Source organism: Akebia trifoliata, chromosome 4 (assembly GCF_017979445.1).
Source record: "Akebia trifoliata isolate Shusen 1 chromosome 4, ASM1797944v1, whole genome shotgun sequence".
NCBI classification, from domain to species: Eukaryota; Viridiplantae; Streptophyta; class Magnoliopsida; order Ranunculales; family Lardizabalaceae; genus Akebia; species Akebia trifoliata.
This window is the reverse complement of record NC_141378.1, coordinates 10,028,176-10,044,410: the sequence shown is the minus strand read 5'-3', so window position 1 is coordinate 10,044,410 and position 16,235 is coordinate 10,028,176. Positions and strand designations below refer to the sequence as shown.

The 16,235-nt window shown below is 36.5% G+C and overlaps 2 protein-coding genes across 2 annotated transcripts; one reads left to right on the top strand and one right to left on the bottom strand.

The window, feature by feature from the left end:
* The first annotated feature begins 1,446 nt into the window (after positions 1–1,446).
* On the top strand, positions 1,447–11,534 carry PIN1AT (peptidylprolyl cis/trans isomerase, NIMA-interacting 1). Its single transcript, XM_086439340.1, has 2 exons — positions 1,447–1,835; positions 11,206–11,534. The coding sequence occupies exons 1-2, from the start codon at positions 1,604–1,606 to the stop codon at positions 11,328–11,330; spliced, it is 357 nt and encodes a 118-aa protein (XP_086295466.1). The 5' UTR covers positions 1,447–1,603; the 3' UTR covers positions 11,331–11,534.
* A 747-nt stretch (positions 11,535–12,281) lies between these two features.
* On the bottom strand, positions 12,282–15,820 carry LOC147403670 (Tetratricopeptide repeat (TPR)-like superfamily protein). Its single transcript, XM_086439339.1, has one exon. It carries the CDS (start codon positions 15,678–15,680, stop codon positions 12,918–12,920), a length of 2,763 nt encoding a protein of 920 aa, XP_086295465.1. The 5' UTR covers positions 15,681–15,820; the 3' UTR covers positions 12,282–12,917.
* Between the last annotated feature and the right edge of the window lie 415 nt (positions 15,821–16,235).

Below are 16,235 nucleotides of genomic sequence, written 5' to 3'. Positions count from 1 at the left end.
AGGGCTCATTGGTGATTTAAAATATTAATTAAAAGGTTTTTGAAGATTATACAATGGAAAAAAAAAAAAAAAAAAAAGATAATTTTGCAACTTTGAAAACTAACCAACGTGATTGCACAAGTGTGGGATTACAATTTTCTTTGTTCTAACAAAAATGACCTTGATTATGTTAAATTTATCACTAATGCTGGGGTGAAATTGGATTTATTGCAATTTTTACATTTTCGACGTGGAGGTGCACACATAACCTTAAGATGCTTTTTACTTGTATCTCGATGAAACACATCTATAATTATGTGCGCACCTCACGTCAAAAATGTAAAAATTGTAGTAGATCTAACGTCACCTCAACACGACTCTAAATTTATATGTAAAGGTGGGAGCATTTGTGGGATCCAAACTTTGAAGTTGAATCACTTCTACACAATTCTCTCATTATAATAGTAAATATTTATATGTAAAGGTGGGGGCATTTGTGAGATCCAAATTTTTTGTGTCTAACCACTTCTAATCCACCTTTTCTCAGTACAATAGTAAATAAATGTATATATAACAATTAATTTCAAACTAAGCACCCATAGCTCAGTTGGTTTGACACATTGCAAAACAACTTTGAGCCGTGGGTTCAACTCCTACTAACTCATAATAAAAAATCCAAACCAGGCTAACCAATATGACAAGGTTTCATTCATTCGAGTCATATTAGATCAATCGATTCATTCAATATCCCACAAACCACACATAGAAAGTAAGCCGAAAAAAATTTACATGGGTGATCAATGAGGGGGGTTGAATTCAAGACCTCTCCCTTTTTGGGGGGAGGCCCTAGCCACTATGCCCAATACTCCCCTTGAACCCTTACTTATGGTCTAGGTCTACCTTAACCCGGCTGACCTTTCATAAAATAAAAACAAAAAAGCAATTGACCTAGCAATAGGATCATCCTATGTTACCCAATTCATTGCTACAAGTCCTGAAGTGAACCATGACTAGCCTTGCAGAATAATAAGATTTGAATCTTACTAAGGCTTGTTGAGTTCACATTGTTGCATCAATAAAGAATTTGAAAAAAATTTAAGAATTTTGAAAAAAAAAATTCAAAAAAATGATAAGTTTTACTGTTTAATTTTAATTTAGTTTAGTAGCCATCAATTTTCAAATTATGGATGAAGCCCAATTTAATATTATTGTTTTTAGATCTGAGTTTTTTACATGAAATCTAAAGGTACGTGGTGTTGGATTGCAATTTGGCAATCCATTTGAGCTCAACAAACCTTAGTAAGATTTGAAATCTTACTAAGTTAGTAAGGAAGGTATTTCTCCAACAATTAATACCGAATCAAGCTGATTAGTATGATAGGGTTGAACGCGTCCGAGTCAGATCGGATCGGTAGGGGGGGTCAAACCGTCAAAGACCGTTTGTTAAAACCCTACGACAAACACAGCTTCTTTCAATCTCTCCCACTGAAACGAGAGAGAGTAGGACAGATAAGAGCGAGCTTCGATTATTAAAAAGAACTTCGTAAAGATAGAGAACGATCGAAAGAGAAAGAAAGCTTCGATCTCGTCAGATCGAAGAGAAAAACACCAAAAGAAAACCAAAATGTCTTCGAATCAAGTTAAAGCTTCACACATCTTGATCAAACATCAAGGTTCAAGAAGAAAAGCTTCATGGAAGGATCCAGAAGGTCGGATCATCACGAACACTACCAGAGAGAGTGCTGTGGCTCAGATCAAAGCCCTAAGAGAAGATATTGTTACAGGGAAAGCTAAGTTCGAGGAGATCGCTTCGCGTTACTCCGATTGTAGCTCCGCCAAGCGAGGTGGCGATCTAGGTAGTTAATCTTGTTTCTGAGTTTGTTTTTCAGTGATTGATTGATAGATTTAGATTTTTTATTTGGTTCGATTTAGTTGGATTTGATAAATTTGGTTAAGTGATTGATTGATAGATCTAAATTTTTTATTTGGTGTAGTTGGAATTTGATGAATCTGTTTATCGTTGAAAATTGAAAAACTAGGGTTTGTTGACGGAATTGGGAGATCATTGGAGGTAGGTTCAGTGATTGATTGATAGATCGAGATTTTGTATTTTTGTTCGATTTAGTTGGAATCGATGAATCTGTTTATGATTGAAAATTGAAAATTTAGGGTTTTTTGATGGAATTGGAATGTAGTTACGTCTGATTTTTTTCACTTAAAGGTGTATTTTTGTTATAGATTATTGGAGGTAGGTTTGAGGTTTGAATCTTGTCCCTGTTTTTGTTAATCTTCGGAAATTAGGGTAAGATATTTTACTACATCATTGTCAAAGTCTTAGAAAATGATGTTTCGGTTCTGCCTTCGTTTTCTTCCCCAGAAAACTTCAAGTCAGGATGGTTGGTTGCTATTTTCTCTTCTGTTTTTTTGTTTCAGCAAGATTGATCAAGGATGGATGTGTTAATTTATACTCGAAGTTTTCTGTCAACCTTTGGTGGCCTAAAACTGAAAACTAATACCTGACAGATGACGAAGACGATTTTTTATCTAGCCATTGATTATGGTTTTAGTAGCTCTGGAAAACAATTTTTGACTTTTAGATTTGATGATTCATTAAACTAGAAATTATGACTTTTTCTGATTAAATGAGTACAATAGGTCTGTATTTAATTGTCGACGACGAAGTTTGTTTGTTGCACTTATGAAGTCTAAGTCAAGTTGTTGATTGTGAAGATGGTTTCTTTCATTTCTGAAGTCTTTATGAAATGAAATTCAGGATTTTTGGTGAAATTATTTTAAATTATTATTATTATTATTTTTGGCAATTTTAACGTGCTTGTGTTTTCTTTGTCTTTTTTAAGGTTGTCTTTTTTTCTTTTCCCATCCATTCATATGTTTATACGTCTATTTGGTGGAAGTTCTAGATTCCTCTCGTCAACTTAAGGAATCTAAACCCTTTTACAACTTATAAACATGTTTTGCTTAGAACCCCCCCCTCCCTTTCTCTTCCTTTTCCTGATGGAGCGAATTAATTTCAAGTGGAAGTGGTCTTTGGAAATTTGAATTTGGTTTATTCATTCTAAATTGTGACTCAAGACCTTTATTTATGTATGGTGATAAGTGTTTCTTACTTTTATTTTTCTGTTTTATGAAAGCCTGATTTCCTGTATAATAAAATCTTAGGCTCAGCTGACAAACTCCAAAGTTCAATTGGGTTGAATTTGTTTTAACTGTGTTTTAGGACGAGGGCGCAACTCTGAACCTTATAATTTAAATAACTAACAAAATGACCCTAAACGGGCTTAGTTCGATTTTGGGGAAGAGGTCTTAAATTTCAGTTTTTGTTTATGCTCCAATAAATATCAGAAGCATTGGAATTTTAGGATATGATATATTGAGCATGAAAACTAACTCTAAGTTGTTACACTACGATGCACAATCACACGAAGAAAAACAGGTTTAATGGTGTTTCGTACATGCTGTGCATCTGAGACTCAGACTCAGAAAGTTAGATTAACGGGAAAAAAATTGTTCTACAACCCCAAGGAGGTCATAACCACCCACAGCCTCTGGTCTTTCCTATTTTTCATTGTTTATATTAATTAAAAATTAACTCTAAATTACAATATTGGAATGCATGTGTTATTAATCTTTCATAGTTTTTATATTATATTCCATGAGTTCCCCCTTTATGTCTTATTTGTTGCAAATGTATTAATGCTTAATACAATATTTTTAATTATAATTCTTTACAGTATTTGTGTTTATAATTATCTCTCCTTCTCTCCTCTTTGGGGTTTAGGGGGTGAAAGAGGAAAAACAATAAACTTGAAAGGGTATTATTGGACAAGGGGAAAGGGGAAAAAAGTATTATTTGGAAGGCATAGAAGAGAAAAGACAATAAAGTTGCGGGTATTCTTGGGAAGGGGGAGAAGAGAGAAAACAAAGGAGGAGGGACTACCGTCCTCAAGATACGTTGTTTATGGGGTATAAATCTTGAGACAAAGAGAGTGAGAACCACCATTATGTTTTTTATATATACTAGAGTTCGCGCATGTCTACGACACGTGTATCCTCTTTGCGGGTTAAAGGGGTAAAAGAGGAAAAATAATAAAATTGGAAGGGTATTATTAATAAATATTTGGAGTTGAAGGGGTAAAAGAGGAAATATAGTAAAGATAAACGAGTATTATTAAAAAGGGGATAGGGGAGAAGAAATGCAATAAAGTTGAAGGGGGGAGGAAATCAATTAAGTGGGGTCATTGTAGTTGGATGGGACGCTCATCCCCTATAACTGTAACAATAGTGGGACCCACCATTGTGTTCTGTAACTATGTAATTTTCGACTAGGAAGATTGCATTACTACTTTGTTTGGAGTCACCACCATTCTTTTTTTAGAAAATGGTGTGAATGGTCACCTAGGATAGTTTTGAAAGAAATCAATTTTTATTGGTATTGTAGTCTCTCGTATAGATAAAGGGAAGGTTTACCTAGAGTCTAGGTAAAGAGGTTTAGTTAGAGAAAATGGAAGGTATTAGGCACCCCATTCTCTCCACCCTAGGGTGATTACCTTTAAATTTGGCCATTCTTTTTAGTAATTTAACTTAAAGCAAAATGCATGATGGAATGCGTGTTAGAGGTGGTATGTGGAAAGAGTGAATAATGTACCCTTCTGAGAAAATGGAGTTTAATGTTGGTGTGAGACATAGGGTCTTATCCTATGAAGAATGAAAACATAAAATTAAAATGTTGGCTTATGCGCTTTGGGGACATTTCATGGTAGGAACTCCCCTAATACTTTGGCCTTAATGCATGCATGTCATGGTTAGAAACTTAGTGTTTCAATCCCAAAAGAGGGGGAAATATGTCTTCATCATTGTCATGCATGTGTGGGTGTTTGTATTTGTTAACATTATGATACATGATGTAGGGTTCAGAGGGCTTCAACCCCCATCCTTTCGGTCAAACCGCCTCAAGCATTCCATGCTCAAGGTTAAAGTTCAACTTACTAGTGATGATGAAGGGTGTTCAAAGCATCTTAGGGTTGACTTGGAAAGCAAATAAAGAGGGGGAGAGATAGAAGATGGAGAATGAAATAAACAAAAATCAACTATCCTAACCCACCTTGTATGCTTGATCTATTCTTCTTCTTTTTAGGTCTTTAATGGGTATTTTGAGATGTGGTTTAAGAGAGTAAAAAAATGGAGATGGGTTTTTTGAGTACGATATTTTGTAAGGTTTAAGGTTGAGAAGAGAGGGATTTTTATAGAGGTTGTGTTGAACTTTTGGGGTTAAAAAATGTACAACTTGATAAAATGAGCAAAAAGACAAGATTTTTAAGACCATGTTTGAAATTTTGGGTTCTCGTGGGTAATAAGTGGAAAGGGGAGGCATGGGCTGCTTGAGCCATCTCTTTAGGTAGAGCCCATATGGGTTGTGCCTTATAGTCCATTCTTTGATGGTTAAGTGAAATTCAAGTAAAAAGGGGTGTGGTGGTGGTTTGCTGTAATGGATGATTACGATGACACTTTGGAGAATAACTTTTTGGAGAAAATGATGGGATTTGGTGGATTGATTTTGGGAGAATGAGAGAAGGGGTGACATGCGGTAAGGTGATGGGGTGGGAGAAGCATGTTTAAGTTAATTTGTAAATAAACCAAAAGGCAAAGGGTGAAGGTAGGATTTTGACTTGGACCAATTGGAGGGTGACATGTGTTTTTTTTTTAAAGAGGCGTGAGTGAGATGTGAGCTTTTTGGATTTTTACATGGGTCAATGGACTAGGATTAGGGATTGCTTATGAATTGATTTCTCTAGAAATGGTTATGGGCCTAAGAGTGGATAAGAAATATATGGATGGGGCTTAGAATTAGTATGGGTTTGAGATGGGCTTATGGTGAATGGGTTTATAAGTGGTATGGACTTGGGAGTGGTTAGTTTAGGTCAATTGGCATAGAGTTGGCTTGTTGAATGGATTGAATAGGTATGGACTTATGGTTCAAGTTAATGGCTTGAATGGACTTAAAGTTGGTTTAGGGGATGTAGTAGGCTTAGAGGGTGAATGGGCTTAGAAATTGATGAGTTTGGAAAATGCATGGATGCATGAAATACTCGTCAAGCGACATTTATTATGGACCCACGGGCCAATTAATGACCCTTAGGCTTTTATTGTGAACAAAGGAGTAGATTTTTGAACATTTTGGCTTTTGAGTATTTTGGCTCGAAACAAACTTTTGTAGACCCTTCTCAAGAGGGGGTTCATGCAAATTGGGGTGTCTAGAGCTATATATATGTTTAAACATATATATAGCTGTAGACACCCTAATTTGCACGAGCCCCACTCGAGAAAAGTCTTTAAAAATGGAATGTAAGCCCAAAATACCGACAAAAGGCTCAAAGGCCTAAGTGTTCAAAATCTACTAAATAAAAATCTAAGGACCATTAAGTGTCACTTGGCTAGTATCCTATGCTTCTCCTAAACCTATTCATTCTAAGCCCATATCCCTCTAAATCCACTAACTTCTCTAAACCAATTCTAGACCCATTACCCTAACTTATATTCATTCCAATTTAAAGTCCAACTCTAGACCCATTACTCTAACATAAACCCAATTCAATGCCCCCCTCTAAGACGTACCAATTTTAACCCATTCCAACCACTAAGCCCAACCTTCAAATCCCTAAGTCCAAAGCTCATGAAATTCACCCAAGACCACTCAAATCCCTAAAATTATTCATCCTAAACCCAATCACTTCTAAGCCCGTACCAATTCTAATCCTAGGCCTATCACTTCTAAGTCCATTCCACTTCAACTACCATTTCTAAAGCCCACTTCATATTCTAGCCCGTTGACCCATGACAAGACCCAAAAGAATAAAGGCCATTCTCACCCCTCTCTAAAAGAGGCACATATCACTCTCCAATTGGTCTAAGTCAAAATCCTACTTTCATTTTTTTTTTTGTTTATTTTACAAATTAACTTAAGCATGATTCTACCTACCCCATCACCTTGCCACATGTCATTACCTCCCTCATTCTCCCAAAATCAATCCACCAAATCCCATCATTTCCTCCAAAAAGTTATATTTCAAAGTGTCATCATAACCATCCATTCTCACAAGTCACCACCATACCCCTTTTGACTTGACTTTTGCTCTATCATTGATCATGGGCCATATGGTACCCCACATGGGTCTCAACTAATGGCATGGGTCGAAAGATCCATTCACCCACTTCCTATTTTTACCCCTAAAACCAAAAAAATCCAAAAGACCACTCCCAAAAATCCCATATCATTTTCCATCTTTCTTAGGTTTTGATATTTTTGACCCCAAAAATCTCACACAACCTCTATAAAAACTCCCCTCTCCCATTGGAGAATCCATGCTCTCAAGCCCCTTTTTTAACCTTAAACTCTACAAAATTTCCTACTCAAAAAATCTTTCTCCATTTTTCTATTTTTTTTGTCTCTTTTCTCCCTCTTAAACCACATCTCAAAATAACTCCATTAAACACTTAATAAGAAGAAATCAAGCATACAAGCTGAACTTGAAGAAGTTAGTAGAGCTACTAAAGTCTTCCACCAAATGTCTTTCAAGTCCAAGCCCTTTAGAATCAGTCGTGAGGTGGTGGTGATGCTAGAGGAAAAGTTTAGAACCCTTTCCCCAAAAGATACGATTTGATGTATTTTAAACACCACAAACAAGTGTATCCTTTGTTTTGAAAATTTTAGTTGTGTCCCCACCTTTCAGACGATCCTAATTCACGAACTCAATCAACATTCTTTTCATCTTAGTGAGTTTAATTCACAAAGCCTAATATCCCAAGCCCTTTAATATGACCCATTGCATTCCCACTCGATCAAATTTCGTGTCCCAAATTACTCTTGTTCAATTTGTCCCAATTTTGATGGTCAAATCGATTTAAAAAAAAGGCTAATGAAGCCCAAAATTCTTAAATGAGGCCAATAATTGAGCTTCTGATGGAGCCCACATTGCAAACATCTAAGACCCAAATGAGGCAATGGTCAATGACAAAGCCCACAATGGAGCCTATATTGTTTCCTTTCAAGGTCCAATAGAGGCCACTCCATAATTTTCATTAAATGATGTTTTGTGGTATTGTTCAAAGTTGATTGATCATCTGGAATGTCTTCATCAACAACATGCATTTGGAATTGTGGATACTCTTCAACAATATGTTCATGGAAGCAATTTATTTCAGCAAACTCACAATGATCTTTGATCTGCACATTTTTTTTTTTTTTTTTTTTTTTGGGGGGGGGGGGGTTGCATAGTATTAACTATGGTGCATTGTAATAAGGTGTTCTGGGATACATCAAAATGTGTTTTACAAAGATTATGATAGGATTAGAATTTGTAAGATATGGACCAGATTTGTTAGAGATAGAGTTTATCTCTAATTAGGGTTTGATATATTATTTTCTATACCCCCCCTATTGGGTTCTTGTAATGATCATCCAAGATTTATTAACATTTTTTTCAATCATGCAAACCAGCCATGATGGTAAACTAATTCTCCAACAGTAGTACAAAATAGGTGATTGATGCAACCAATCTGATGAGAGACTTAAAAAAATGAAAATGCTATTGGTACTCGAGACAAGCATAAATAATGCAATCTTCTCTTTTAATCTCTCATTACGGAAAATGAACTCAAAAGTCTCAAATCAAATAGTTTTCACAGAAAAGGTGGAAGCAAGGCGGAGAGTTTCTATGATTTTTATTTTTTTTTGAAAGGTGGAGAGTTTCTATGATGGTGAGCAAGAAAAGATGCATGATTGGAGTTCAGATGAAGGCAATGTTTCTTTCCCCTAGTAACAAAAAGAGTTTTTCTTCTTCTTTCCTATCACTTCTCTTTTTCCCATTTTCCTTGCTTCCAGACGCTAGAGTAGAGGTGTGTGGTTTTGAGTATGAAGTGTTTCATGAATATATAAATAATTCATGAAGCTTTATAAGGACATTTAGCTTGATGAGAATATCAAGACTCTGATACAACAAATAGGAAATGGGTTTATTGATAAATCTTGGATTGTCATTACAGGAACCCAATATGGGTTTATATAAAAAAAATATATATACCAAATCGTAATTGGAGATTAACTCTATCTCTAACAAATTTGATCCACATCTTAAAAATTCTAATCTTATCCTGGTTTTTGTAAACACAATTCAATTTATCACAATACACCTTATGACAATGTACCATACCTAACACTCTAGCATTGGGGGTCTAGTGATAATCATGGAAAAGAGCAAGCTTTTTGAAGTGGGAAGTGTTGATGGCATAAATGGTTTTGCCCATGTGTTAGTTTGCTAAGCGAGTACTCTTCCTGCCTCCAACCTTGGTTTATCTTCTTTTTTTATTAATAAGCAAAATTTTATCAAGAAGTGGTCGAGATGACGAACAACATACATGATAGAAAACAACCAAAACTATGAGTTAGGCAAAACACAAATAATCGCGACCAAGGATAGTGAGCTGAAAAAAATAGAAACTAAGGATTACCTTTATACAAATAATCACACCTAAACCTTTTTCTCCTAAGTCTTACTTATGTCTACAGCTTTGCCCTTCATCTATTTTAACCTTTTTTTTTTCTTTGAATAAAATGTCTTATTTAAGTAAAAAAGAAAAGATATTTTTGTTCAAAATAATAATTATAATCATATTTTTTTAATTATATTTTGGTGAATTTTAAATATTTTTCTGCCCTTTGGGGTATTTTTATGCACAAAGATGTATTTTAGACTGTTTTTAAATATTTTAAATAAGACAAAGATCAAAATGGGAGGTCTAAGTAAAATTTGAGAGAAAAAGGCTTAGGTGCAATTATTTTAGTAAAAGCAATCATTTTGTTGCACAAAACTTTCAAAAAGTTGTGCTTTTATACATTTTTTTCCCCTTCAAAAGACTTCTTTTAAATAAGGGTTTTGCTTATTAGGGCCATGTTAGTAGCTTATTGCTACCGAACTTAATGACAGCTGGGTAATATCTCTTGCTTGAATTGGTTATAATTTATATAGTGAGGAACACTATTTTCTTTGAAGTTTCTGGCCAACAAGTTTTGTCCAACACGTGTCAGAGGCACATTGAGATGCAGCTGCAGCTGGCATGAATTAAAATCTTCAATGCCAAAATTTTCTCTTCTTTTTTGATGTTATAAGATATACAATGTGTATCATTAATAACTCTTATTTATTTATCTAGTGTCATGAATTTGTATCAAGCACTGATATCTTTACTTTTATGAACTGTTATTTGGTTCTCTCTCCCTCACAAGATTCTCTCTCACCTACGTTTCTTTTCATGTTCTTTAATATCCTCTCTTCTGCTTAATACTGTTTCATTTTTATTGATTTAATAGAATAAGTAATTGCTTCTCAGTCAAATTTATGATTCCATGTATTTGATCCATTTTCTAATGACATTCTATTAGGAAGGTCTGTTAAGAAAATAATAGCTTTCATCACATGAATTCTGTTATCTGTCATTCTTATGCATGAAACATCCTCATTATTTTGCATGCAAGATGCAACCCTCAGCTATAAATACTTCCATACAATTGCTCAACTAGATCTAGTGCCTCAATTTTTATCTATCAGTACTATACTCTAAAATCTTTCACAGTTGAGTTGATTTCGGTTCAGAATTTGTACTATTCTTCATGTGACACATTGCATCACAACTATACTTCAGGCGTAGCTCCATAGCATGGTTGATAAATGACATTGTACCCTTTTTAGGGAGGTTTGGGATTCATGTTCTTTCATTGTTCTCTATATGAAAAATGATGAATGCACGCAGTTTTAGTACGTGGCAAGGGCACAAAACTGCACATCTTTTTCCTGTGTATCCCGATGAAAAAGATCTATGGTTCTGTGCCTTTGCCATGCCATGTCAGCCACGTACCAAAATCGCATGCATTCATCCCGACTCTTTCTATATGCATTCCGGCATTATTTTAAGTTGTCAGATTAAGGTCTTTTTGCATAGAGAGAGAATTGTGTGGGGGATCCAAACACCTTTTGTTGTGTAGTAGAGGATTTAAAAGGCAATAAGCAAAGTAATCTTAAAAGGAAATGAGCAATCTTTTCAAGAAGCAAATCATTAATATATTTGTTTGTTCGGTTTCAGGTTAAATTTGTTTCTTTCTCATGTACTCTCCTCGACTTAAAATTACACTTGAACTTAAAAATTTCTTTGCAGGTCCTTTTGGTCGTGGTCAGATGCAGAAGCCTTTTGAAGAAGTGACGTATGCTCTGAAGGTTGGCGAGATTAGCGACATTGTGGATACTGACAGTGGGGTCCACATCATCATGAGAACTGGTTGATTGTTGGCCGAGAATCAATAAGCATACAGCAACCCTAGTTCAGACTACTTTGAACAAACCTCGGTTTATATTTGTGAAGCAGTGTTTGCTCCATTTTGGGCCATATATAAAAACCCTCTTATAATCACGGATGCCTGCCATTTCTATAGCTTCTGATTTGATGTGTACTAATAATAAGCACATAATACTTCATGAATGTTCTAATTACCTGTGTGGAACAATTCGGTGATTTCTGTAGCTGATGTTGAGATTTTCGTCCCATGCGTCTGAAGGGTGTCAGGAGCCCAAAATTTCACTCCTGACATGCTAAGATGGTGTGGTCCAATTGGGCTAGACTCTTAGAGGAAGAAGATGAGAGCTTGTAAAGAACCCTAAATCCAATTTAAAAAATAAAAAATAAAAATAAAATCCTTGCTATTGTGTTCTCTCGCCAATTCAAAGGTAAACTTGTGTTGGATCAATGGTTCTGTATTAGTCACAGATGGGTGTTAAATTTCAACATATTTTGTTTCGGCAGGGAGCCACACAAAATTTACTGAAGCATTGTTTTTTAATATATTTTGGTTGAATTTAACATCTAAACTGTTATATTTATTTTTATTAGATTAACTTTTGTGGTTTGTTTAAAGATTCAAAATGTTAATCAAACGAGGAGAGGAAATGCTTAGAAAGGGTGAAATCAGATACTGGATTTCTCAAAGATTCTCCACCTCCAAATAATGCTTTTGAATATGGATCTCAAATTATGGCAAGAGTTTTATCGATCTCAAGAATAAGCATCTAAGAAAAAATAATACTAAATCAACTTATTTTTCTTTTGATCTACGAATTAAAACTCAGAAAGTCACTCCTAACAGAAACTCTCACTCGGGCCTCTTAAGTTTTCGTAGCCAAAATCCCGTTAAACATTAAAGCTGATTGACAAGTTGAAAAACTCCACCACAGTTCACATACGCATTTTCAATATAATTACTAACAATCAGACTAACAAAAAAATATAATACAGATATAATCTACTATTATTCCCCCCAAAATTACAGATTATTAGATGGCATACGGTTCATGGAAGCAATCTCGAGGGCTGAATAAATAGATTGTACTGCTTGGTGATGACCAATCTAAAACATAGACAAAAATTACATTTTGTACCAGTAATTTTTGTTTTTGTACTGGTCACTTGCTGTATGAGTCAGATCCTAAAGTTGTGCAGTCAAATTCGACTTGAATTGTAAGAAAGAAGCTATAGTGAATGTGTACGACAGAATCCGAAAAGTTTCTTTGCCTCAAGATGCTACTCCCATCCATCCCTCTTCGTGCAACTAAGCACAAAAGAGCATATCATGTCAAGAAGGAATATAGGTCCTCCTAGCCCACTTTCAAGCGACTGTGCTTGGTTCAAGCCTGCATCACTCATCGGGCTCCATTAACCCTTTGTGGCAAAGCCAACATGAGTTGCTTGGCAGGCATTCAACACAGTACCTGCCCATCAAATGGGATTCGGGATCAATTGATCTTGAAAAACCTCTTTAAGCGTCTTCAAGCCCACCAACTTCATCTGACATTTTGTTTCTTTAAACTCAGTAATCACTACCAATAATCACTACACGAACACTTGCCCCCACTAAAATGATGAAACCGATACGGATCTCTCAACACAATTTCCCGTCTGACAGCTTCACTAACGAATTTATAAACAGAATGGCAATCACCACAAACTCGAAGGTTCTTGAAGATTCTGATTGTCGAACCATTTGGAGCATTAATTAGCCCAAACGCAAGGGCAAGCTTCTCACTATGGTTCCAAAGATTGTGCTCCTTCTGTTCTTCGTCCGTGTCATGCAATGCAAAACTTGTATCGGGAACATAGCCCGCTTCTTTGATCATCTTCAAAAGATCCTTCAACTTCTTGTAAATCTCATCTATCTGTGGATGGGATCGGTCTCCCACCCCGAACAAACTCACTTTGCTCTTCACCCTAACCCAACTACAAGCAGGCTTCTTCTTTATGTTATTCAATTTCATTTCTTTCCTGATGTTGTCCACATCATCCCATCTCCCATTAGACGCACACACATTCGATAAAAGTACATAGGCCGAGTCATCTGATGGGTCCATCTTGAGAAGATGCTCCGCAGCTTTCCTCCCAAGTTCCAAATTATTATGGGTTCTACATGCAGACAACAAACTCCGCCAAACAAGGTCATTCGGTGGGACCGACATTTCCTTAATAAAATTTTCAGCATCGATGAGCCTCCCCAATCGCCCGAGGAGATCGATTATACACACACAATGCTCTATTCCCAGCTGGATCCCGAATTCCGAAGTCATAGAAGCAAAGTATGCGAGACCCTCATCAACGAGACCCCCATGGCTACACGCAGAAAGAAGAGAAACAAAGGTGACGTGGTCAGGTTTGAGTCCCACTTGTAGCATGTGAGCAAAAGTTTCCTTAGCTTTATTGAAATACCCATGTCGAGAATACCCCGATATCAATATATTCCAAGATAAACGTGAACGATTGCTTGGTATGGGAAGCATCTGCAATACATCGTCCATTTCTCCACATTTCCCATACATATCCATTGCTGCGGTTGTGACATGGAGATCTGACTCAAACCCTAACTTAATGATCAGATTGTGAAGCTGTTGACCTTCCTCCAATAAACCCAAGCTTGCACTAGCAGCGAGACCTCCAGAGAAGCTAAATTGATCGAACTCCAACCCAACACGATGCACCTCGGCAAAAAGCTTTAGAGCTTCTTCGGCACGGCCATGATGAGCATTTGCAGCAATCATTGCGTTCCACGAGACAATACTTTTGTTATCCAGTCCATTAAAGATGAAATTACTAGAATCAAGATTGCCACACTTGGCATACAAGGTGAGAAGGGAATTCTGCACGTAATTGTCTCGTTCAAAACCTGTTAGAACTATATGAGCATGGATGGGCATCCCATATTTAAGTAGATCATCCGGAGCTGAGAAAGAACCAAGAATATTTACTATGGTGATATAGTTTTCCGACACACCATCCTGTCTCATCAATTTAAAAACCTTTAGTGCTTCTTGTGATTCTCCGTTCTCGGCATGCCCCCCTATTAGGGCATTCCAAGTAACCCCATCATGCTCGGGCATTGCTTGGAATACTTGTTTAGCTTCTCGCATCATTCCACACTTTCCGTACATCGTGACCAATGCATTTCCCACAATCAAATTCTCATGGAGTCCCTCTCGGATTATAAGAGCATGGAGGGTCTTGCCTTCGATCAAGGCTTCAGGGTTCGAACAAGCAGCCAATGCACTTGCAAAAGTCACGTGGTTCCTTATTTTACTGGTCCCAAGAAGCTCGGCCAAGAGTTTTAGAGCATCCAAGTACTCTCCATTTTGAACATAGGAAGCCATCAATGAGTTCCATGAAATCAAATCCTTTTCGGGCATTTCTTGAAACAACAGCTCGGCGTCTTCGCATCTTCCAGACTCGGAATACATAGTAACAAGAGTATTTCCGACACAAACAATCGAATCCAATCCAAGCTTAACAACTAGACCATGGATTCCCCTTCCCCATATGAGTTTATCCACATTACTACAAACCGAAACCAAACTAGATAGAGTTGTAGAATTGGGTTTTACATTGGCATGACGCATCCAATGAAAACATCTAAGTGATTCCAAGCAAAGATGATTACGAGAATACGAAGATATCATCGAATTCCAAGAGATTGTGTCATGTTCCTCCATCCGATTAAAGACATAATATGCATCTTCAATGTTCCCAAAACTACCAAACATCGATATAAGGGAGTTTGCAACTGAAACATTCGACTCAAATCCAGAAACCACAACATGGGCTAGAACCTGACGACCCAATAAATCATCCTCGAGAAACCCACATGAACTAATAACCGCCGCCAAAGAATTTTGATTACAACCGACCCCTTCACATCTCATTCTCCAATAAATCTTGACAGCTTCCCATGGATCACCATTATTAGAGTACCCCACCATCAACGAAGTCCAAGAAACTACATTCCTCTCTGGCATTTCTTCAAAAAATTTACGAGAATTTGAGGTAAACCCATATGTACCATAGAAATGCAAAAGTGAAGTACTTACAAAAACATCGGATAAAAACCCAATTTTAACAACAAATCCATGAATTTGAATTCCTTGGGAGGTCATCAATGCCGACCTACTACAAGCCGTTATCAGGCTGGCGAGCACAAACCCATTTGGTTCAATTCCTTCGACCCACATTTCATGAAATAATTCTACTGCTTCTGGATACAAGCTTGATCGGACATAGCCCGAGATCATGGTATTCCATGACGCCTCATTTCTTTGAGGCATTTGATCGAACAAGTAACGGGCAGCATTTAAATTGCCGAATTTTAAATAAAAGTTGATCAATGTATTTGAATAAAAGAGGCTGAGATGGATTGAATGATTGAGACAAAGAGCGTGTACAGCTCTTCCAGTAATGAAATTTGTGATTTCTGAGAAACCCTTTTGGAGAAAATGAGAAATTTCGGGATTCGGGTGGTTGGTGAGGATTTGGACTCCATGGTTTGTGGGTTCTTCTCTGCATGAGATTGGTGGATGTTTTGAATAGTTTTGGAGGGAAAGAAGAGGGGAAGAGAGAGTGGAGAATGTTGATTTGGATTTGAAAAATAAGAGTTTTCGCTTGCACTTAGCCAGCTTTGCTGACCGTTATTATTTGAATGTGGTTTACCTTGCGATTAGACCCATATAGCCTTCATGTTTTGTTTATAATTCAACAAAAATATCGGGCTGTACCCTCAAAATAAATAAATAAATAAAGAAATTTACCGGACAGACCTATCTATTGTAATTTTATTTAAAAAAACTCCCTAACTTAATAAATTTGTTATGTTAGAGCTCTAA